Source organism: Exserohilum turcica (assembly GCF_000359705.1).
Source record: "Exserohilum turcica Et28A unplaced genomic scaffold SETTUscaffold_10, whole genome shotgun sequence".
NCBI classification, from domain to species: Eukaryota; Fungi; Ascomycota; class Dothideomycetes; order Pleosporales; family Pleosporaceae; genus Exserohilum; species Exserohilum turcicum.
In genome coordinates, this window is record NW_007359915.1 from 21,263 (window position 1) to 43,095 (window position 21,833).

Below are 21,833 nucleotides of genomic sequence, written 5' to 3' on the forward strand. Positions count from 1 at the left end.
GCCCGTCCAGGCGACGATCATGTTCCGCAACACAGCAAACTCGGTGCATATCGCAGGATACGGCCTCAGCGTGGCGACGCCGCAAGAAGCAGTGTGTATCGAGGTGCGACGACGAAGGCCAAAAGACGAGAGCTGACAAGGCGAAGAGAGCGGAAAATAGCCGATGCATAAGTACAGGTATAAAGTCGACGTTGTGGTTGATGCAAAAAAAAAACAGTATCAAACAATCAACCCATCTTCTCTCCACACCTCTAAACATCTTCACCAACAATTCAAATACATTTTTCTTACTCTCTCTCTCTTCCATCCCTTTTTTTTCAATCCCTCAAAAAAAAACTTCGCAACCATGGTCCGCATCTCCACCTGCATCGCCCTCGTCCTCTCCATTGCCCTCGGCGCAGAAGCCTCTGCAATCTGCCAGTGCCTGTTCCCCGACGGCTCGCACTGCTGCGTCATCACCGTAAGCAACACCTTATTCCTCATACCAACAGAACGAAAGAAAAAAAAGCAACACGCTAACCTCCTCCTTCTTCCTTTGCTACAGAAAGCGCAGGGCGCCGCCGAAGACTGCACTGAGCTGTGTCGCCCGGCCGAGCGCACAGGTGACAATGTCAAGTGCAATGCCGACGGCAAGTGGTCTTCGGTCAGCGGCTGGAACGGCCAGTTCCGCGCTGGCTGCAACAGGTAGATGGGAATTTGGTGGTGGTAGTAGTGGTGGTGGAGGAAGAAGGGCGTACTGTGGATTCGGAATGATTGCTGGAATAGACAGATAAACGAACTTGTACATAGAGATGCCTCCCTTGCTCATCCAACATGAAGCATGGAGGAAGTTAGCATGCTTTAAATTTTGATTTTTTTTCCTTTTTTCTTTCCCACCACAATCTAGGAGGATTATCGAGGTGCAGTGAAGTGAAGTGAAGTGAAGTGATGTGCTGGATACATTGATATGTATCTTTGCGATTGGAGTCTGAGAGTTTCCCATTGCTACACACGGACATGCAGCTAAAGCCCCCACAGTGCCATTGCAACAACTCAAAAAAAGAAAAAAAAAGAAAATGAGAATAAAATGAACAGAAGACAACATGTCGTGATATACACCAAGCTATCAGCACGATTCCGGACGTTCAAGAGTAATCTAGCATGCATATCAAAACCATGTTTCCACTACATACCCACACTTTTTACTACACTGTCCATCAATCAATCCATCCCTCAAACCCACTAACCGTCCAACTTCCCAGCCCAAATTTCCCCCAGTCTATTCCAGCACATCTCCTATCCCGTCTGCCCACCTCCCTGCGTGAAATCCCAGCGCCTAGTCCCCATAGCCCAAAGCATGGACCCCACAGCGCCGCCAAACAGCAAAACCATAAAGGCAACAAAGAAGCACTTATTCCTCCTCTTGCGCTTCTTCTCCCGCAGAGCATTCATCTTGGCGACCTCCTTTTGCTTCTTGATCTGCTCCGCATCCATGGCGGCACCGCGCTGCTGCGCAGTGTGGCCCTGCGGATACTTGTGGGTGAAGCGCTTGGAGTACCGCGCGTCGGTGTGTGACAATGACGAGGCGGCTGCGATGCTACGCGCAATCGTCATGGTGTTTTGCGTTGCAACAGTCTGCATGTATTGGTCGTAGCGCTGGTCGAGCGTACCGTCTCGGGCCCATCGGGCAATTTCATCGAGCTTGGATGCGAGCTGCTCGCCCTCCAGCTTGAGCGTCAGGGCTTGGTAGAGGTCGAGATCGATTTTCGAAATGTCCACGTCGCGCTCGCGCAGCTTGGAAGCAATGTCGATCCAGTGGTTCTTGACGTTTGCGTAGTCGCCGTGCACGAGTGCTGGGTTTGGCAGGAGAAGCCAGATTTGGGCCATCTGGTGGAACTCGGATATTGTCACGTGGGCGGTTTTGACGCCGCTTTTGGCTGTGTGCTTGTAGAGGAGGAGCGCATCGAATCTGGCGGCTAGGCCTTGGGGATACCAATCCCCCTTTTCGAGCCGGACATACTCTGGGACGCGAAGGGATGATAGGATGGCTATTAATGCCTTGTCGCGGTCAGTATATTCCGGCGATGCATTCCCTGATAGGTAGTTGTCGTCATATATCGTTGCAGGAAACTTGGCCTCGTGTTCCAAGACTGCTTGGATTCTGTCGATTATACTACGCGGGCCGAGTACTAGATTCAAACCGTCAGCAATTGTCCCCAGCAGGACCAGACTCCTGATGTTCCTGTCTGGTTTATGATAAACCAAGCGCACATACGATACGGGACAGCGTCACTGACGCGTCCAAGCTTGAGCCCTTGATATTCCGCCACAACCTGGTAATCCGGCCTTTCCCTTGGTGTTGGCACTACCAAACACCCGCCGAAGCCCATATTCTTGAGATTGTCTCTCCTTGGCAAAGACAAGGTAGAATAGTCATGGTGGAACCTTGACAAAGATGACCTCGTTGACTGCCAGCCTTCACCGTGAGGTCCAAGATGATAGCCTGCAGGAGTGATCAACCGTCGGGGGTACTCGATCGGTGTAGTGGATGTCGACGCTTGTGTGATTCGATCGCCGTTCCAATGAGCACTGTCCAGATCTTTGGGTGGACTGGGTGGACAAGGGGGATATGATATGCAATCAGTGGCTGGATAGCCTTTTGCGTGCGGAAGTTGCTGTAGTGTCTGTAGTTCGTATTCAGCAGCAAATTCGTCCTGGACATGTTATCAACCCAGCATTTGCATACTAGACAGTCTACATACCTTGTTGTTTTGTTCCGTTGTCATGCCGTCCGTGGCAGGCATGATAGGTAACGCTTCCAGGTAGCGATTCAAAAACCTCGAAGAAGAAATTGACCTCAGTGCATTAGAATAGTCACTGGGGCGAGAGAGAGTTGGGCAGAGGTGATGCAACGTTGCAAGAGAGGTTGAGGGTATGGGGTGATGTATTCAGTTCCAACGCTGCGTGGCCGAGACCGGAAACCAAGTCCAGCCCAGAGCACTGACATTCATGTGTTGTGCTTTGAGGGTTCGATTTCATCGTGAACCAAGCCTTTTGGCCAACAAAAGAAGCCAGGGTCGGGTCTTGCACGTAATGCTAGCCCAACATGACCCTGATACCAAAAACACAACCACATGTTCTCCAGTAAAGATTTGCAAGTCATGAGAATGGATTTGGCGCTCACCAGGTTGGAACGACTGTCATTCATTATTGGCCTCAGCTGTCACTGTTCAGCGCTTTGGCATCTTCTACGGTAGCTCTAGCGATTTTCTTGAGGAGCGACTTGAAATCCGCGTCGCGGAACTTGTCCCATCGATCTAAGCCTTCGCTCGCGTCGATTGACAAAGTTTCGTATCCCTGTTTGATCACAGCGTGAACCTCCTGTGGACTTAGATGCTTGCCACGCGATTTGCCCTTCTCCTCGAGCAGGGAATGATAGTGAGACGAGACGTTGATCAGTGTCTGCATCGAGTCAGACTGACCAGACAGGCCAAAAGCATCTCTGAATTTGATGAGAATGTCACCGCTCTCGACGAGCTTGTAGAACAGATCATCGTATGAGGCAGGGTCGGGAAGGAAATTCTCGCCGCTAGAGAGCGCAAAAGCCAATAGATTGACCAAAAGATTGATCATCCCATTCGACTTGTAGTTTGATTTGATGTCGCTCTCGTAGGTTGTCAGGAAGCGGACAAAGGAAAGTAGAGTCCTCCAGAGTTCCGACCAGTGGTATGTGATGCGAGTTTTTGTGCGACTGAGGTACGAGAGTAGTCGTAGCAAAACACCAAGACTTAGGCTACGTACATGTTAGTCAAGCAGCAATCACAGCATTTACTTCACTTACATGTAGAAATCTACATCTAGCCGTCTGCGCAGATTATGGCTGATGCCGTCTGACATCATATCCAGGATGATGGCCACAGGGACTCGTTCACCTCTCACGATCGGGAGGTAAGGCTGTCTCTGGCGACACAGCCGCACCGAAAGTTTAGACTCGTCACTGCATAAGCGCTTAGAAAGCGACTGATCTTCAACCAAGACTTGCAGGACGAAAAGACTTGTGTATGTGTACAAAGCGGCTCTTGTAGACCGGTGTGCATGTTGGAACATGTACGAGGTCAAGGAGAGGAACTCGCTAAAGGGCGATGGCCGATTCTTGTTGCCCAGTCCAAAGGTGACGAGATTGTAGCAAAAAACCTTGTTGGCATTTGCAAAGTCGAAAATCGAAAGTAGCACACCGGCTTGTGGTCCTGGCCTTTTGAAAACCGTCAGCAGTGATTGGTAGGTCCAATAGCATGTGCTTACAGTGCAGCAAAGAGCGACTTGGCTTCCTCCTGGGCTGGGGGCACAGGTGTTGTAGGCCGAGAGTTTGGAGCAAGAGCACCCAAACCTATGTAGCTCAACGTCGTACCCAGCGTCCAGCCTTCGGGCCTGTCGTCCTGGACTGCTACGTATGCGTCTCGTAGTGTGGTGCAAGTGGTCCCAAGGCATGCTATCATATCTTGTATTATTACGTCGTTGACGAAGTCGTCCAGTCGCAGTCTGTACGGATTCTGAAACTCGAATTTGTTGTAGTTGGAAAGTAGGCCGAGGAGGTAGAGGGCGGGTAGGACGTCGGTGCTGTTTTCGCAATCTTGGGTATACTGGACCCAGTTAGCATACATGCACGCACACGACCAATTGGCTATGCCGGCGCACCTTCATGAGCGAGGGAAAGAGATCGCGGTGGGTAAAGTACGACGGGAGCGCCGTCTGGAATCCAGCAGCAGTCATGGAGAGAGCGGCTCGAATGGCCCTTTGGCGCACCGCAACTGAGCCTGGTCAGCGTGGTCGTATACATGGTAGCGGCACAACACACTGTCTCTTCCGCTGCGTATAGCAGTGTCCAGCGTGGCCACAAAGTCGGTCATGACCGCGTCGGCATCGTTGAGGCCCGTGAGGACCGAGATGATATCGGAGCTTGGGTTGGTGTATTTTTTGGCCAGGGCGGCGTCGAGGAAGACTGTCAAGGTCTGAGGAGTAAGCGCATGCGGCTGTGTGCGTGTGTGGCGTATCGTACCTCGAGGGCGATGTCGTCGGCCGGTGCCTTGGCTTGCTTGATGCGCACAATGGCCTGGCGGAAGAGTTGCTGTGAATGGGCCTGCTCGTGCAGCATCTCGTCGGGGGCTACCGAGGCCAGCACACGCTTCAGGCCGGCGGGTTCTGGCTTGTGTAGGAAGAATTCATGCCAGAAGCCCTCCGAGGGCTCGACATCGTCGTCTTCGGCCTGCTGGTCGTTGTTAGCCAGTCGGTCTCGGGGCGGGCGCATTCCACATGTGCAGGCGCACCTTGAACAGGGTTTCATAGAGGTGGATGATCTTGGGCTGGAATGTCTGGGGCCGCGAGTCCTGGGTCAGCGGCGATGGCTCCATGGCGGTGGCTTTGGAGGCCATGGCGGGGATGTGATGGCGAGGGCGAGGGCGTTGGTGGCAGAGAGAGTTGCTGCATCATGGGCTGTCGCGTCAATTGCGCACCCATCCATGGGGCCACGGGGACACTAGCGCGGGCTGTTGGACGATCACAGACATGGCTATTCACAGCCATGCCCCGCCATTTCACTCGTCTCCAGATCGCCGTGCATGGTGCGGCTGGTCCAGGTCTAGAGCTGCCTTTGAATCCACACGACGCTAGCATATATCGCAGCGTCATATAGCCTACTTACATCTCTGCTGGCTGCTGTGTGTGCGTGTGGTGAAAACAGCCCCGCGCGGCCCTGACGTCGTACTCGCACACCCCCCAAAAAACCACCATGTCGTCGCCCCTCCTTGTCGGCATATCGGGCCCTTCATCCTCCGGCAAGACAACTCTATCCCGACTGCTGCGAGACGTCTTCCCTCCCTCCAAGCTCTTCATCCTGCACCTCGACGACTTCTACCTGACCGACGCCCAAATCCCACTCAAGAACGGCGTCCAGGACTGGGACTGCATCGAGTCGCTCAATCTGCCCCAGCTCAAGCAAGCCCTGGGCCACATCAAGGAGCACGGCAAGAGTCCAGAATGGCTGGTTAGCCAGGAGGACCAGAACAGCGTGGGCGAGCATGGTGTGCCGCCAGCCGAGATTGACAGATTGAGGGGCCATGTCGCCAAGTTGCTCGAAGACAAGCCCGACTGGCATGGAAAGCGCCTATGCATTGTGGATGGCTTCCTCCTATTTTCCGAGGACATGAAAGACATACGCTCCATGTTTGACGTGCGGCTATTTCTCCGCACCAGCTACCAGACGGCAAAGCGGCGGCGCGAGGCCCGCAGTGGATATGTAACGCTCGAGGGTTTCTGGCAAGACCCTCCAGGCTATGTAGACCAGATTGTGTGGCCCAACTACGTCCAGGACCACAAGTTTCTGTTCAAGAATGGCGACGTGGATGGAGAGCTCGACGGCCATGTCTGCAAAAGCGCCGGCATCCATGGAATGCCCAGGGAAGCCGAGGAGAACATGACAAAGTGCCTGAGCTGGGCTGTTGGAGTCTTGGAACACGTACTCGACAGGCCGTGAAGCGGTGGGCAACAACCCAAACATGGCTCACAATCAAATCTTGTATTAATAAGCTAGAATCTGCCTTGATGGCATCGCCAAGACAGCAATCCCGCCTTCAGAATCTCATCCCAAGCCATTCCTCCTACAAAACGCCAGTGCGCCCATCAAACCATGCCTCGCGACCCACGTCCATGCAGAAGGTGATAGTATACATGTGTCAGATTGAGTCAAAAAAGGGAAACGGGGTCGACACCATCAAGCCCTCACATTCGTTAGAGTTGGGACCGGCCACACCTTACGTGCTGGACTTGACCTTGTCGATGTAGGCTTGTCCAGGGCTCTCATACGTGGGCACAAAGAAGGTGTTGATCTGCGCGTCCTTGGACAACCACGTCGTCATCTGGCTGAGTTCTTCGCGCAGGCGAGTGACGGCCTGGTGATCCATGTTGGTCTGGGCAATAAGTTCAGGCATGGTGACTGCAACACGTGTTAGTCGTGAGCGCATCTCTGCTCTCGTCACGGCTTACCTAAAAGGCGCAAAAGGTGCTCGCCACCATAGATGTCAACAAGCGGCTTGCCGGCGAGCTCGTCAGTTGGGTGCTGGATGCGCGTCCAGATGTCGTAGAACTGCTCCCGCTCAAAACGGTACAGCAGCAGACGACCTGCACTCTTGTTGAAGTACTCTTTGAGACCCGCAATGACCTCTTCAAGAATGTCGCGTTCAGTGCTGCTGCGGGCTCCGGTTTGTATCGCGTACTTGTGATACTCATCCAGGATGACACCCGCCGGATGCGCTGACGGCAGCTGCACCAGCTGTAGGTTCTTGGTAATGTTCTCCCAGTCATCAACTAGGAGACTCTTCAGCCGGTCTGGCATGTAGATTCTCACTGCAAGCTTATTCTGGAACGTCTCTTCCTGAGTTTCGGTTAGTGGGTGCTCGGAGTCTAGGGCTCGCGCGGTATCACAGGAGACTACATGCCTTTTCCAGGTCGTTGTCACGAACCCTCTTTTGGCCGCGCGGTGCAGCAGTGACAGAGCTTTGTCGCTCTTCGCTACCCCGCACCGAGCCTTGTGCCTTCTTCTTAGCAGGCGCAGGTTGGGCTCTTGCGGCGCGCTGAGCAGCCAGCATTTCGTGTCTCAAGTTGTTAGCCAACTCACGGTTCTCGGGTGTGAGCTTGCGAAGCCGATCCTCGGGAACCCAATCGTCCCAGCTGCGGAATGTTAACATTCAGTCTCAAAAACATACTTGGGACGTCGGGGAACAAAGCAGACGCTTGCGGAACGGTATGGGACTAACCCGAAAGCAGTGGATGAAGCGGTTGGGAAAAGGAGGCAGTGAATGGATGTGGAGATGGGGTAAACGTGACTTGGGCAGTGGGAGATGCAGCAATAGCCAAATAGACGCGAAAAGCATCCAGCGGGTAATACTTACGTGTTCTTCCAGCCCTTGTAGTGCACCCGGTACTCAAAGCCATTCTTCTTCTCGTCGCCCTCGACCGGCCGGACTTCGAGAACCTTGGCCTCATACAGGAGCTCGTGATGAAAACAAAAGACTTTCTCGTCCTTCTTGAACGTGGGCTCTGGGGCAGCAGCTGGCGCCATGATTGCGATGGGATTTGACGACTTTGACGTCCAAGTGTTGGGCAGTCAGAAGGGTAGGAGTAAAGGGTGCGCGAGATTGCACGACCACGTATCGCGTGCTCCTGAAGGAGATACTCGCCGGACAAGGACGACTGCCGCAACAACGAGACGGTCGCTATATTTGCCAGAAGCGAGGAGTAAGTCGATGAGCCCAGCCAAGGATGGACCTGTCGACGTTTGCTTGAAGTCGTCGCAGCCATATCTCACGGGAGTCTTTTCTCGCACGGGCCAGCACGCGTCGCGCTGTCCGGCGGGTGCTGTGCAAGCATCCCACCACCATCAACACTGCCTCGTCTCTCCCGTGACCTTGCTCCACTCGCCTCGTTCCCGACTCTCACCCTTTCGGCCATGTCGTCGCAGGAAACAAAGATCCTCGCCGACTTCCTGCTGACGCCCGCTCCCCTACGCGACTTCATCACACTGCGCGAATTCACCGATATCTTTCCTCGGGCCCATCGCGGAAATCCGGCCGTTCAGGACATTTACCGGGAGCTCCAAAGGCTGCGCGAAAAGGACATAGAGCTCGTGCGCCGCGACATTGCCGACGAGGTCAAGCGCTCGAAACAGTTGAGGCGCGAGTATGCGCGGGAGCGGCGCCAGGTGGATGATGCCACTGTCGCAGGACTAGATCCTGTTGCGCTTCAAATGGAACAAGAGGTATCGCTCGACTGTTACTTTTCTGGCGCCATCTCCCACTGACATGGCCAACAGCTGACCGGTGAAGGCCGCAAGAAACCCCATACGCTACAGACCGTCCACTCCGACATCGAAGAAGCTTGCCAAAGTCTCGAGGCACAGATTGCCGAAATAGAGCAGCAGAACATGGAGGTCTTGCGTGAGGTCCAAGATGTTATTGGCGCACTCAGTGATCTTCGCCATGGCCGCTTTGCTCCATCAGCCAGCGGCGAGGCGCTTGGAGACGAAGTCATGATAACCCTTCAGCAACTGGAGAACGTATGCAACAACTCAGCAGGGTGAGCAGGGTGCAACCTAGCAGCCACTTCCCACGCAGCCTCTTGACAGGCTGCCGGCCTACTTCTCGCAGCTCCGCACCGTCAACAAAGGATACAGGCTTCGCGGACCCAATGCAGCCGTTTCGCGTATGTCTTCACATGCGAGAATGCTCAAGTCAAGCGAAAATGTACGTGTCCATCGATTGTTGCGCGGATATCTCCACAAGATGCTGCGTTCGACACCACCTCCAAGTCGTCGAAAACCTACGTATTGGTCACGGATACAGCAGCATTCCATTTGACCAATGGGATCTCGCTTACCTGCCGTTTAATATACGAAGCATTGTGGAGCCACTAGGTTCGGTATTCAGGACCTGTTACCAACCCCGCGCCTGAGAATTGCCTTGCGTGAAACAGGCACGCACGCACCCGAGCCCCATCCTACCAAATGCGCCTTATGCGCTGCTCTCAGCCTATTCTGCGTGCCTCAATTGCCGTGGGGCCAAAACACTTTATGGTCCTCGCCCCTCTATCCTGGTCGCCAGTCTCGCCCTTTTCCTTGTGGCAACACATTAGGCTACAAAAGCCGCAGCATCAACTACATCGACGTCAATGTCATTGTCACATGGTCCCTCCTAGTTCACATCGTTACCCCATTATCTAGTTTGGTATCCCTGCCGGCTTTAGGCCCAAGCGTGCCGTGATTGGCCATCACAACAACCGCAATTAATATATTTAGATGCATATCCTTAGTGTCACAAACATGATACCTAGTGACCATTGCAAGAATCTCCAGATGTGGAATCGTCTATACGTGTCCACATGATGGCGATGACTTATATGGCAGAGTACCCAGAAGCTTTCCAGTCTTACCATAGACTCTGGGATATATTCCAAGAATGATCTTATCAACTGTTCTTACGACACTGGTGTCGCTAGCGACATGGACAAAACCTGTTGCGGCCAGCCTGAGAATCACAGCTGATCATCATTCCTTTGGCGGTGTCAACTATCCCCAACTACAGTTCTTCACGCCTCAGAGCAGAGACGATACTATCAGAGAGATTGTCAAAAGCGGTGCAAGAGTAATACGACTATTCAGTATGTAAAACTCTTAGAATCGATCAGCATGTACTGATTCAAATAGTCCGTCCCGATGAGCTCCATCCAGATGTACGAAGAGTGATTTGATAAGCAGAGCACATTTTGATAACACCTGCAGCCTGAGTCCGAGTTGGGCGCGTTCGACAAGTCCTTGCTCGATCAATTCGACGACACGCTCGCCGCCATCCACCATCTATCCAAAGGTACATGGTCTCTATTTGATTGACTCTTCAATTATTGACAGAAAACCAGGCCAAGTGAAAGTTATCATTGCACCACACGATGCCCATGCACTTAGAGGATCAAACGGCGTACCCTGTGATGCGTACTGCAAAAAGCTCGATGGTTACTTTCTAGACTTTTACAGCCGTGACGAATGTACATATAGTCCGACGCATTCAGACAGGCGCCCGCTAATATCTGCATCTAGTTAGGGAACTCTACAAAACACGTCTAGAGGTCTTCTTCAAACACTACCCATCCAAGAACTTTGACGGGCGCTCATGGAGCGAGCTCTCCGAAGTCATTCTCGTCAGTATCACCTACATGATGTAAATATCACGCCTCGCTAAAACCTCACAGGGCGTCAATATCCAAAACCAGCCTTTTAGCGACATCTTCCCCATTCCCGCGGGTGAATCCTGGATCTGCGACATGGCCTCACATCTCAAGTTCACCCTGGGGCTCGACAAGGCCGACATTGCCGTCATCAGCGGCGGCGTCTCTGGACCGCAGAAAATCGACGAGTTCCAGAATTACCCAGACAGCGTGTTCGACTGCAAGGCAATTGATGTGATAGGCATCCATGGCTATTTTGCAAAGGAAAGCGACAAGACGGCCGGCACGCAGTGGGCCAACATGTTCCTACCTGGCAATACGCTCACGAGCCGGGCCAAAGGTAAAAAGGGCAAGGGCAAGTTGCTGCTTGTAGAGGAATGGTCGTATGTGCATAATGAAAATCTGGGGTTGTTTTACAAGCAAGAAGCTCTTTTTGATCAGGGAAATGCACTGAATTACAGAGGTATTCCATGGGTAAGTCCACCCTTCATTTTCAACTCTCTTGATATGGGGAAGAAGATATTAACATAGCAAAACAGCTCTACTCCCACCTCAGCATGCTCAACGAAGGCAAATCCTCACGCATCAACCCTCTCCACCCTGAATACACTTCATGGCGCGCCCTCAAAGAAGTACTTCAACACGCCCTCACCACACGCTCCAACTTCGACTGGTCGACCTATCTCCCGCGCCCCGTCCGCATCCTGCCTCTCACGGCAGACGAAACCACGGCCCAGCAGCTCAAGCAAATGATCACAGGCGACAACACCCAAGAATGGAAGATCCAGCCCCTCGGCCTCTCAAATTTGACTTCGATCCGCCTGAATCCCTACGTCCTGCAGCAGAGCACCTGCACCTTTGGCTGCGCGGGCCACCTCTGCGCGGCGCCCGACGACTGCGCGCCGGACCTGCGCTGCAAAAATAGCGTGTGCACGCGCCCCGACGCCGCGCAGCCCGGCAAAATGGGCGATGCCTGTAACTCCAAGAAAGCCTGTCTCGAGCATCTCCGCTGCGTCAAGGGCGAATGTGCCGCCTGCACACCCAGAACCAGCATGCCTGACGCCACAGCAGCAGCGAGGAAAACGAGGAAACGCTCACTTGAAAACGACCCGGCACCCCTGCCTCAACAGCACCATGACGCTACAACGAGTGTACGTCCAAACGATGCAAATGCATCCTGCTACACGGATTCCCTCGCGCACATCTTCGCCGCCGCCGCCGCCGCCTCCGCCACGGGCGCGCCAGCCCCCGTGTGCCTAAGCCCAGGCCACCACGCGTCGCCGTGCGAGTCCGCCGCACAGTGCTCTGCAAACGAGTACTGTGACTGGGGATCGTGTGTGCGGTGCAAAGCCAGCGACGCCTGTCTGGGCGATACCTGTCGCAGCAACAACAAGTGCAAGACGGGGTACTGCAACGACCATGGCCGCTGCGACTACGTCGCCAACAGGTTCAAGAAGTCGTTTGGACCCGGCGGCGCCAAAATGGGCAAAGGAAACCGTCAAGCGGGCATTCCGAGTGGACATGAAAGGGGCCCGGCTAAAGTGCGTCATGAGGCCATGCGCATTGTGATTCCAGAGGAGAGAGAGAGAGAGAGAGAAATCCACTGGATTATGCAAACACACCAGTGGTACGATTCACACATCAGATGAATCTGGAGTTATGTAGGCTACGATACCCCCCCCCCCCTTTTTTTTGAAAATAGATTGTGCATACATACGGGCATATCAGATCTATCGAGTTTGAATATTTGGAAAAAAACCAAAAAACACGACATGTATATAAATATATATCCGAATTAAAAAAAAAGAAGTTTCTAAAAAAAATCATACCTAACATGGCACCTGAGTATTTCAGAGGAGAGCGGGGGGGGGGGTTTTTCTTTTTTCTTTTCCCATCTGAAGTGCTACCAAGAAAGAGAAAAAAAAAGAGAAATTCTACTTTACTTACTCATGCCGTAGTAACTAGCGGCCACCCCCGTCTCCATGACCTTTTCTCTTCTTCTCCTTTCTTTACCTCTGCCATGACACTTCATACCTCGTAGGGCGCATTGGCGACTCCCTTTGCTTTCCGGCCAAGCCCACATTCCAACTTTCCCTTTCCATCGCTCTTTCCCAACAGGAGCCAAGCGTGGAGCTTTCGTGGCGTCAGAGTCTTGGACGCTTTAGGTGTTACCCAACTGACCGGCTTCTGGCGGCAGTCAGGCCATCTAAAAATCAACATCGCCGTTCAATCTTTGTCGTTCTCATCAACCAACCGCCTTCCGGTATGCAAGGTTATCCGCAATTAACTTTTCAAGGAATGTCGCCGCTTCTACCAAGATCTGGCTCTTGCTCAGCCCGCCACCACGAACTGCCGGGACAACCTCATTCAAGTCCTTGTAGCCCTGCTTGATCAGATCTCGACGCTTTTGCTCAGAGAGAATGTGATTGTTTCGTTTTTGCTCCTCCGTTAGGTTTTCGCGGGGTGCCTTGTGCGTGGCCGTAGTGGCTCGTTTCTTCTTCTCGTCTGCCAGCGAAGTCTTGCGAGCTTTGCTGGTACGCGCAGCCTTCTTTGGTGTATCCTTACCATGCTGGGCTTGACTCTTCTTCCGTTTCTTCGACGGCCGTTCTTCCTGCTCTTCGTTTGATGCCGAGTTGTCCGACTGCTCGTCTTCATCGTCGTCTTCATCGCGTGGCGGAGCGGCAACAGCCGAAGATGAATCATGGTACGGGGCCGCGCTAGTTCGTGCGGATTCGATGCCGGCTACCGCGCGCAATAGATGCTGGTGGGTTTCTTGCACGTCGTGTATCGAGTGCCTTGCGGCGCTGTTTTCGGCCGAGCGGCCATTGGATGCGGAATAGCCGGACGGGCTATTGAAAGAATTGTCCGTGCCGAACGTGTAAGCCCTCTTGAGATCGACCTTGTGCAAGGGCGGGCCAAAGTCCTGGCGCTGGTGCTGCGGGGCTTTGTTCTCCCACTGGGCTGGAAATTGAGGGCCGAGAGCTGGGCCGGCGTGGGGTGGCAGCAACGACGACATGCGCTCATTCAAAAGTCCGTGTTGCGGCATGCCCATGGGCAGCGAGCCGTGGTTCAGGTCGGGCGCGACGTTTGCCAAGAAACCGGTGTTTGCCGTCGGCTGCTCGTGGAAGCTGTGCAGGCGGCCGTTTGCATACGAGGGCTGGGCGTGGTTGAAGAGCGTCGTGGCTGCCTGGAGCTCGTCCTCGGTGTTGGCAAGGAAGGAGCTCTGGGGGACAGGCGCGTGGTGCGGTTCCTGGTGGAAGGAGCTCTGGAGGCGGGTCTGGTCGGGTATTGTGCTCGTGACGCGGTGGACCGTGGGCGGGGCGATGAAGTCCTCCCAGTTGTTGTAGTCGTGCGCGCTCGCCTTGTCGTCGAGGGCCGGCGGGAGGGCGGTGGGGTCGAGCAGGTCGAAGGGGTTGGTCGACGAGAAGAAGTTGTCGAGCTGCTGGTTCTCCATGTCGCTGAGCAGCGACGGGCCATTGTTGTCGTAGTGCGAGGGCGTGTTGTCGAAGAAGTCTTCGGAAAAGGTGTCTGGGGCGGGCGTCAGTCAATTCAGACAGCGGGCGAATGTAGAGCAGCGGGCATGGGCACCAAACATACAGCCAAACGGCGGTGGGTCCTTGTCGTTCATGGCGGGACGAGGGAGGCCTCTGGCCGTAGCACCCGCGAGCCCCGCGAACGACTGATGCGACAGAGCCGCCAGCTTGAAGGGCTGGTGGAGGGCGAGGGGTCCAAGGGCGGCGAGGTGAGTCGAGGCGGGCGAGCAGGACCGAGAGAGATGGGCTGCTTAGCGCATTCGACGGGCCGCGCCGATGGCTGGGCGGTCGCGGGGCTCTGCGATTGAGGGCGCTGGGAGCTGTTGGGAGGCGCAGGGCGCGGTATGACGTGAAGAGTGCCGGGTCGCGATGGGCGCTGGCTGTGCAGGCCGGGACGGGGCTCTGGCAAAAGGCGGTGCGGCGGACAGGCGTCGCATTCCCCGGGAGCAGCAGCAGCAGCAGCAGCAAGAGTGATGGCCGTGGTAGTGGTCGTGGTAGTAGGAGGCGGTGGCGGCGGAGGCGGAGGCGCTGTCGGGGGGGGGGGGAGGGAAAGGCTCGGGGTTGGAGAGGATAGCTAGCTGGCGAAAGAGAGAGAGAGAGAGAGAGAGGGCCGGTCTTGGTGCGCGAGTGAGCATGCGCATGCGAAGTTCCATGTTCACATGCCAGAAGCGCCTGCCCTCTGCGCGCCCGCCTGAGCCCACTAGTGGCCGAACGACTCGCTTACTCCTTCCCTGCAGCCCGTCAGCCAAGCTTCCCGAGCCTGCCCGCCCGCCCCAGAACGCCCTCCCTTCACTCTCCCCTCCCCTCCCCTCTCCCCTCTCCCCCCCTCTCAGCCCGTCTCTGCTGCCCGTCCATCCTCCAAACAGGCATCTCCTCCGCACTCCTCTCCCGCCCTTCGCCCGTCAATGCGCTCATCATCATTTCAGCGCCCGTCCACGTGCCCCCCGGCCTGCCTGGCTGCTTCATTATCTAGATCTCCGTCCCACCCCATTCTCTAGCGCTGCCCCAGGGAACCCCCGGTGAAAATCTGGGGAACTAGGTCATCGAGTATGCGCCATGCTCGTCACTTTGTCCGTTCCAGGGCCGAGATCCAACCTTGATCCATTGTGTTGGCCTGTTTCTCATTGGATATAGTAAAACATTACAGTGCGTGCCGCGCCCCTCCCGAGCCCCTCAGCAGGCTGTGCTGGGCTGGGCTGCTTGGCTGCTTCACTGCCTCAAAGCACACTCCGCCGCTTGGACAGCTTCTGGTACTGCCTCGACGTCCTCGTCAGCCCGTCTTCCATTTCGTAATCCGACCCCGTGCTGCCCGGGCTTACTTTGCCAGGCGCCCTGAGACTCTCCGTTGCATTCACCCCCCTCAGCTTGCTCGGCGCCTGTTGCTCTCTGATTCCCAACGCCCGCTTCACCGCCTCTACCACTGACGCGGCAAACCCACGAACCCCGTTGATTACGCGGGGCGAAGCATCGTCGACATGGCCCTGGCCTTGCCCATCACCGTGCACATGTCCATGTCCATGTCCACTGACGACATGCTGCTTCTCACCCGGTTCCATGTACAAGTGGCTGCCTGCGTGATTAACAAACCAATTCACCCCGTATTGCTCGCCCTGAGGTCCGCCGCCGCAACTCCCAGCTAGCACATGCGAGGGCGGCGAATTCACTGCCAGGGCAAACAAATTCGGTGGTTCCGAAAAATCCGTTACCAGGCCGCGGTGCAGGATGAAGTAGACGAGAACAAATATGTTCATGATGAAGACGAGCGCGAGAATGATGATCCACGCTTTGTTGGCGCCGGGCATGCCTCCGGATGCATACTGTTGGGCTTTGAGCGAGGCGTTGAAGTACTGTGTTTGGTACTCGTCAAGCGCGGGATACGTGTAGTTCTAGGCGAGTCAGCACCTTTCGTCCATCCAGGGGTCGTCCATGTGCCGTGACCGTATCCGCGGTACTGGGAAAAAGAAAGCTCACGTACCCAAAAAGTGACAAACGGCGTATCCACCATGCTCAAAAGCAACGTACAGCTAGACAGAACCGCCAAGGCTTCTGCCAGGCTAGGCAACGCAGGGCTCAGATCCACGTCAATATTGTCTCCAACCTGACCCTTGGGCTTCAGAATGAGCTGTGTCAGTAGCCTCGAAGTGCTTGCATTGGCGTCCATGAGGCCCGTCCCCAACGAAAGACTGTTTGCCCAGTCAGTCCCTATGTCGCGCCAGTTGGCCACGCCCTGCGTGTTCTTGCTCGCTTCTTTTTCCGTCTCGACAAAAGCCATCTTGTCGTTTGGCTCCCCGCAAAGCGCCTCCATGGTTCCGCCAGACCCCGTGACATTATGACGCGTACTGCACCCGGTTGCAATAGAGACTTGCAGCTTGCATAGCGAGTAGATGCCTGTGCCGTCGGGGCCCATGTCGTCGGGGCCACCTTGCCCCAGCAGGTAAATGGCCGGTCGACCCCATTGATTGCTCGTGTGGTTCAATACAGTGTTGAATGGAGCAGGGTATCTGCCAAACACGGGTGGCCAGTTGATTGTCGACGTCGTCTCACTAGTATTCCAACCAAAGATTTCGTCGACGACCGTCTTGCTTGTTGTGGTTGCGTTGTCTCGGATACCCGGAACAGTGACCCATGTGGTGATGTTGACTACGTCGGTGGTATTCCATGTGTCGTAAACGATGGGCGCTAGTTCCGTCGCATTCATATTGGCGCACAACACATTGATGACGGGCGAAGGTACCGCTGCCCGTAGCGAATAAGTGCCCTCGGAATTGAGCTCCGCCGGCTGCAGAATCCCGTTCCTTTCATCACGGGCCGCCGCGAATACGCCCGAGTGCGGCATCGCCATGGTAATGTTATTGATTACCCTACCATACTTTTTCGATACCACACTCGTATTGACCATGTTGATCCATTGCCCTGTGACGGTAGTATTTTCGTACAAGAGCCCGAAGCCCTGAGGTCGAAGATGCAAATCCGAGGTGCCGTTTCCATTGCGAGCGGATAAATCCCAATCAGCCAGGTAACGCTGAAAGTTGTGGTATCCTTGGCCTGCGTGTTCCATCTGCACGCATGTTTCGCCTTGGTGAGCTTGGTCAGTGCGGATAGGCGTCAGGCACATCTTCTTCAGGTAGTTGATGTTTGCAAAATCGCTCTTGACACGCCCAGCAAGTACCAAGCCATTGTCCCAGTTGCCGTCTCGCAGCATGGGCTGAACCAATGCAGCAGCAGCAGAAGAGTACAATGTCGCCAAGATGGCGCTCAGCAGACTCAGGATTCCCAGAAAAGAGAATCCAGCGTACTTGGCAGACTCCCAAGATGTTATCAGGGTGCCTGGCTGCACTACCCATCTCCACATACTCAGTTCTGACAGTGTTACACCACGCCCATGGTCTTTCATGAACGCTCTCCGGCTGAGTACTTGGCCGAGAAATGTGACAAATGCCGTGACAAAGGACAGCTCAATCATCTTTGCCATGACAGTTGTATAGAGAATGGCATCGGCAGGCGTAACAGGGCCGTGGCTGGTAATGCGGCGACCATAATGGGGTGCGTGAATGGCAAGCGCTAAAAAGATGCCCGAGAACACACACGAGAAGAGACAAATGACGAGAATTGAAAAGTTGAGCCAAGTAAACCTTGGATGGTAAAAATCCTTTGTAGTCGGACACTCGTGTATTGGGCGAAAGTCATTCTCGTACGCAGACTTGATCGAGTGAGCTCCGGCGCCACCCCGAAGTTTTTGAGTATCAGAAGCATGCATGTAGTTCTGGTAGTCGTTGATGCTCGTGCTACTTTGTTTTGCATTCTTCAAGATGCCGTGCCGGAACTCTTCGTAGGAACCCACATCTGGACTTCCTCGGCCAATGTCCGGGCTGAACCGATCACTTCTCAGGTCTGGTGTGGAGTCTGCCGGGCTCTTTGGAAAACTGCCGAAAAACGGTTCCGCTGAGCCGGGTGGCGAGAGAGGACCTGGGCTCTTCATAGGTGGGCTCTTAGGACCAGGGCCAGCGGCTCTGCGGGCGATGGGTAGTATGCTGACACGCCTGACTGTCTGTGATGCCGCGCCAGGCGCAGCTATCCCGAGACCGCTTTCCTTTCCCTGCTGGAAGCTATGCGCAACATCTTCATCTCCCTCGTCTTCTTCATGTACGGTGCTTGGAGTGTTTCGTTCGACAGCGGTCGAGTCGCTATGGTATCGTACGTGGCTCGGCCGCACCGGTGGGAGGCTAGTAAAACCGAGGGAATGGGAGTTGTTCGAGAAGCTGAGAGAAGGCAATGCGGGCGTATTTTCGGAGCTTTCAGAGAGATCCGATGACTCTTGGATGAGTGGACGACGGTCAGCCATGCTGTCTATGTAGCAAATGGCGCTCTTCTCTGCTGCTTCCGGTGTTTCAGCCTGATGCTACTATGGCCAGCGCACAGCATGCATTGGTTGGCAGCTGTGTACGGTCGCGTCGGCGGTGGTTCTGTGCAACTGAGACTTAATATGTGCGACTCAGCAATAACGAGACAGTAGGACTTGATTTACAATCACGACGGAAGAAGAAAGGCTGGCCAAGGAAGATGACCAGCATGCCAAAGACAATCCGAGCAGCGCCTGGGAAGTCAGGCTGGCGGGGATCGCTGCAACTCCAGTGCCCGCGGCCCGTCGTGTGGACTATCAGCTGTGTCTGGGCAGCTGTAAGCTGTGCGCTTGTGGCGCGCAACAGGCGGCCCCCAAGGGCATTCCAGGCCGGTGCTGTGCCGTATTTGGCACAAAGCAACGGCACCGGCATCGCTCTCAACCATGGTTGCGTGCGCTCTTTGTGAGCACATGTAGAGGCGTTTGGCAGGCTGACGAGAGCCTGTCCGGGCCTGTCTCTCCTTCTGGAGCCTGCTGAGGGAGCATGGGACGAATCAAGCAAACAATCCGTGCCAGGCTGTGCGGATAAGCGAAATCAGGGTGCTCGTGTGCAAGACAGCCCTTGCTGACGGGAATTGGATGCGGCGCAGTGGTACATGTGAGGTGGTGATGGTGGTCGTGGCGGTGGTCGTGGTGGTCGGTGCCGCGCGGGCTTGATTGACGTCGGGCGCTAGGCAAAGAACGAGCGTCCATTCTCCCCCAGAACCCAGCCAGACGGATCTGGCTGTGAAGCAATGATCACCGCCAGCACAGGGACAGACTCTGCCGCGCCATGGGGCTGTCAGCACCACGCAGACCAGCTACAAATGCCCATTCACCCCGTCTGGGCGCACAGCCGGTATTATGGATTTGCCATTTCAACCCGAACGCCGTCGGCAAGTACGCACTGCATGCCCATGGCCATGCCTTCAGCTGCCCACAACACTGCACCTTGGCGCCCGATTGCCAGAGCAGATGGCCAGCCGTACCACTCTTCCCAAGCCTGAAACTTGTCTTCTGCCAGCCTCTTCACAGGGTATGCTCGTCGTGTGCCTGGAGAACGCCGCACTCCTCCCACAGATAGGGCCTGTTGCGCCGCTGACAGATGTGAGCGTGCGCCTTGAACCCGCCATCACCAAAGAGCCACCAACAAGCCACGTATTGGTACAGCTGAAATGCACCGAAAAGATATGTTAGGCAATGCAAGATTGACCGCCTAGTCTGTGCCCTCTGTGTGCATTGGTTAGGCCAGGAGAATTCCCCGCCCCCAAAGCCGAAGCCTTCGTCGCCCACTGCCATCATGTGCTCCAAGTCAGGTGAGCGGATGCAACCGCTAGTCGACCTAGCTAGTCAGTGTAGAAGCCGGACATAAACTGGAGCGAGACTGGCTGGCGAGTTTGCAGGCAAAGACTGCAGTCGAGTCACGGTAAGCACGAGATAACGGCTTTGGTAAACGCTTGGTACATGGACTGCCATTGTGCCCTGGCGTCCTAGTACTTTATATTGCACACGCCGCCACACCAAGGGAAATAGACGTGCATGGCCCCCCCCCCTCCCTCGAGGCGCCGCCACTTGTCGAGTCGATTGACAATCGTCTTGCCTTTGTGTTTTTCCGTCGACTTGATCACGGCGTCGAGGCGTGGCAGTCTCTTGGCACCTGTATAAATAGTAGCACAAGATGGACTAGAAAATGACTGAAGGCCCAGTGTCTAGACCGGGCTCGCCTTTCACCTTGTGTGAAGCTCCCAAACCCCCAAGCTATCGTTTCACCAGGTGCAGCGATATGACCCATAAAAATATCAACATCGGCATAATTCGACAACCAAGAGCACCCAGTAGGAGTTTGTTCCGGCACAGCATTGAGGGGTGCCATGACTGTTGAGCTTGAGACCATCAGTTTTGGGAATGGAGCCTCGAGTCGAGAGGTCGTCCAATGCAGGCCGTGCAGCTGGGACTGCGCTAGATCAAAACATCGAGAGCAGCTCCGCAGCCATTTGTTGAAGAAGAGCTCACGAGACTCGGACTGCAGTAGTAGGCTGGGGTCAGAGTGAAAATGTTTGCACTGTGTTTCCGTGACTGTATCCACAGCATGCTCGAAGCGGAGCGGCACGAGGCCCTCCGATCCAGAGCAGGTCACCTGGTAATCGTCGTACATGGTTTAGAACAAGCTCTGGCTGTGGGGTCATATTACTGTTGGGGCAGTAGTATCGTCATGACGGGCACATGGAGATGGCTCCGAGACTTTGTTGCCACCTTGTCTACATAGCCCCAGGCCAGGGGTACCACGTCCCTCAAGCGAATCACGCGCATCCCTCTCTCGCAACCTGAATGCGTGACTGTGAAGACGTATACCGGCCAACGGTTGAGGAGCGTGCATAGCCGCTGAGTTTGTCCACCGCTAACCATCCTTGCCCTTACTCCGGACAACATTGCCCAGGGACGGAGGCCAGACTGAAGCGCTCTTCACTAACAATAGACGCTACTCCGGACTGACGATAAGAGTGGGGGAAAGTGAGAAATCAAAATGTAATGGGAAACAAAGGCCAGTCAGTTATATCTCTTGGCACAGTGGATTCTCGTGCGAGACCCTGTTTGTCAATGTGACATGAAGAGTGTTTGGAATTTCTATAATTTTCATGTCAATATCTCCAAGTAACATGACTCGGCTTGACAATTTGCGGATCTCTTGCCCATGGAGCCGTACAAGAAAGAGCACTTGTCTTTTCTGCGAGCCAGGCACTGCTGAACACGGGCGTGAGTCGCGGTCGTACGCGTGGAAATGTCACGCAAATTGACAAGCTGGCTGCCTTATCGTGGATACGACAGCCTGGCTGTCGTGAAGGTCGAGCCTTTCCGTAGACTGGGGTGGTTCGCTCCTGGGATGCCGGGAAGTTGGAAGAAGGCGTTCGGCTTGATACATTGACTATATATGGTTCCAGTTGCAAATATCAGAGGTACAGTAAAAGGTCATTTCCACAAAGAGAGATGAGTGGATGTGACTGCCTGTCACAGGACAGGTGATGCCACTTGCGGGTAATGGTACCCCTTTAGCGGCTGAAACGACATGTGGTTGCCTTACTTTGCGGTGCATTGCAATAACAGTGTCGATGCGACGGCCGAAAAAAAAGAGATTGTGTGTCACTGGATACACGATCGTTCCGATGATGATGATGATG

General features: G+C 54.7%; 10 protein-coding genes across 10 annotated transcripts; 4 read left to right on the plus strand and 6 right to left on the minus strand.

Moving 5' to 3' along the window:
• Positions 1–346: 346 nt before the first annotated feature.
• SETTUDRAFT_24722 (uncharacterized protein) lies at positions 347–688 on the plus strand (the record flags this gene model as incomplete). The annotated part of the gene is made up of 2 exons (XM_008023001.1): positions 347–460; positions 545–688. The coding sequence occupies 2 exons, from the start codon at positions 347–349 to the stop codon at positions 686–688; spliced, it is 258 nt and encodes an 85-aa protein (XP_008021192.1).
• Positions 689–1,275: 587 nt separating this feature from the next.
• On the minus strand, positions 1,276–2,783 carry SETTUDRAFT_36096 (uncharacterized protein; the record flags this gene model as incomplete). Its single annotated transcript, XM_008023063.1, has 3 exons — positions 1,276–2,168; positions 2,255–2,693; positions 2,742–2,783. The coding sequence occupies 3 exons, from the start codon at positions 2,781–2,783 to the stop codon at positions 1,276–1,278; spliced, it is 1,374 nt and encodes a 457-aa protein (XP_008021254.1).
• A 386-nt stretch (positions 2,784–3,169) lies between these two features.
• On the minus strand, positions 3,170–5,390 carry SETTUDRAFT_124750 (uncharacterized protein; the record flags this gene model as incomplete). Its single annotated transcript, XM_008023192.1, has 7 exons — positions 3,170–3,772; positions 3,821–4,231; positions 4,282–4,619; positions 4,675–4,787; positions 4,835–4,988; positions 5,036–5,242; positions 5,304–5,390. The coding sequence occupies 7 exons, from the start codon at positions 5,385–5,387 to the stop codon at positions 3,196–3,198; spliced, it is 1,884 nt and encodes a 627-aa protein (XP_008021383.1). The 3' UTR covers positions 3,170–3,195.
• A 374-nt stretch (positions 5,391–5,764) lies between these two features.
• Positions 5,765–6,601, plus strand: SETTUDRAFT_182228 (uncharacterized protein; the record flags this gene model as incomplete). The annotated part of the gene is made up of 1 exon (XM_008023193.1): positions 5,765–6,601. The coding sequence occupies one exon, from the start codon at positions 5,765–5,767 to the stop codon at positions 6,506–6,508; it is 744 nt and encodes a 247-aa protein (XP_008021384.1). The 3' UTR covers positions 6,509–6,601.
• A 120-nt stretch (positions 6,602–6,721) lies between these two features.
• On the minus strand, positions 6,722–8,290 carry SETTUDRAFT_166558 (uncharacterized protein). The gene is made up of 4 exons (XM_008023194.1): positions 7,923–8,290; positions 7,470–7,701; positions 7,018–7,405; positions 6,722–6,967 (listed from the first exon to the last, which is right to left on the minus strand). Exons 1-4 carry the CDS (start codon positions 8,090–8,092, stop codon positions 6,786–6,788), a joined length of 972 nt encoding a protein of 323 aa, XP_008021385.1. The 5' UTR covers positions 8,093–8,290; the 3' UTR covers positions 6,722–6,785.
• A 189-nt stretch (positions 8,291–8,479) lies between these two features.
• Positions 8,480–9,109, plus strand: SETTUDRAFT_102223 (uncharacterized protein; the record flags this gene model as incomplete). The annotated part of the gene is made up of 2 exons (XM_008023195.1): positions 8,480–8,788; positions 8,843–9,109. 2 exons carry the CDS (start codon positions 8,480–8,482, stop codon positions 9,107–9,109), a joined length of 576 nt encoding a protein of 191 aa, XP_008021386.1.
• An 874-nt stretch (positions 9,110–9,983) lies between these two features.
• Positions 9,984–12,395, plus strand: SETTUDRAFT_36101 (glycoside hydrolase family 5 protein; the record flags this gene model as incomplete). The annotated part of the gene is made up of 7 exons (XM_008023064.1): positions 9,984–10,185; positions 10,232–10,257; positions 10,307–10,391; positions 10,441–10,566; positions 10,619–10,719; positions 10,771–11,220; positions 11,286–12,395. 7 exons carry the CDS (start codon positions 9,984–9,986, stop codon positions 12,393–12,395), a joined length of 2,100 nt encoding a protein of 699 aa, XP_008021255.1.
• A 342-nt stretch (positions 12,396–12,737) lies between these two features.
• On the minus strand, positions 12,738–14,804 carry SETTUDRAFT_182231 (uncharacterized protein). The gene is made up of 2 exons (XM_008023196.1): positions 14,344–14,804; positions 12,738–14,274 (listed from the first exon to the last, which is right to left on the minus strand). The coding sequence occupies exons 1-2, from the start codon at positions 14,372–14,374 to the stop codon at positions 12,992–12,994; spliced, it is 1,314 nt and encodes a 437-aa protein (XP_008021387.1). The 5' UTR covers positions 14,375–14,804; the 3' UTR covers positions 12,738–12,991.
• Positions 14,805–15,415: 611 nt separating this feature from the next.
• SETTUDRAFT_166561 (uncharacterized protein) lies at positions 15,416–17,807 on the minus strand. Its single transcript, XM_008023197.1, has 2 exons — positions 16,255–17,807; positions 15,416–16,165 (listed from the first exon to the last, which is right to left on the minus strand). The coding sequence occupies exons 1-2, from the start codon at positions 17,749–17,751 to the stop codon at positions 15,497–15,499; spliced, it is 2,166 nt and encodes a 721-aa protein (XP_008021388.1). The 5' UTR covers positions 17,752–17,807; the 3' UTR covers positions 15,416–15,496.
• A 2,474-nt stretch (positions 17,808–20,281) lies between these two features.
• SETTUDRAFT_36104 (uncharacterized protein) lies at positions 20,282–20,812 on the minus strand (the record flags this gene model as incomplete). The annotated part of the gene is made up of 1 exon (XM_008023065.1): positions 20,282–20,812. The coding sequence occupies one exon, from the start codon at positions 20,810–20,812 to the stop codon at positions 20,282–20,284; it is 531 nt and encodes a 176-aa protein (XP_008021256.1).
• Between the last annotated feature and the right edge of the window lie 1,021 nt (positions 20,813–21,833).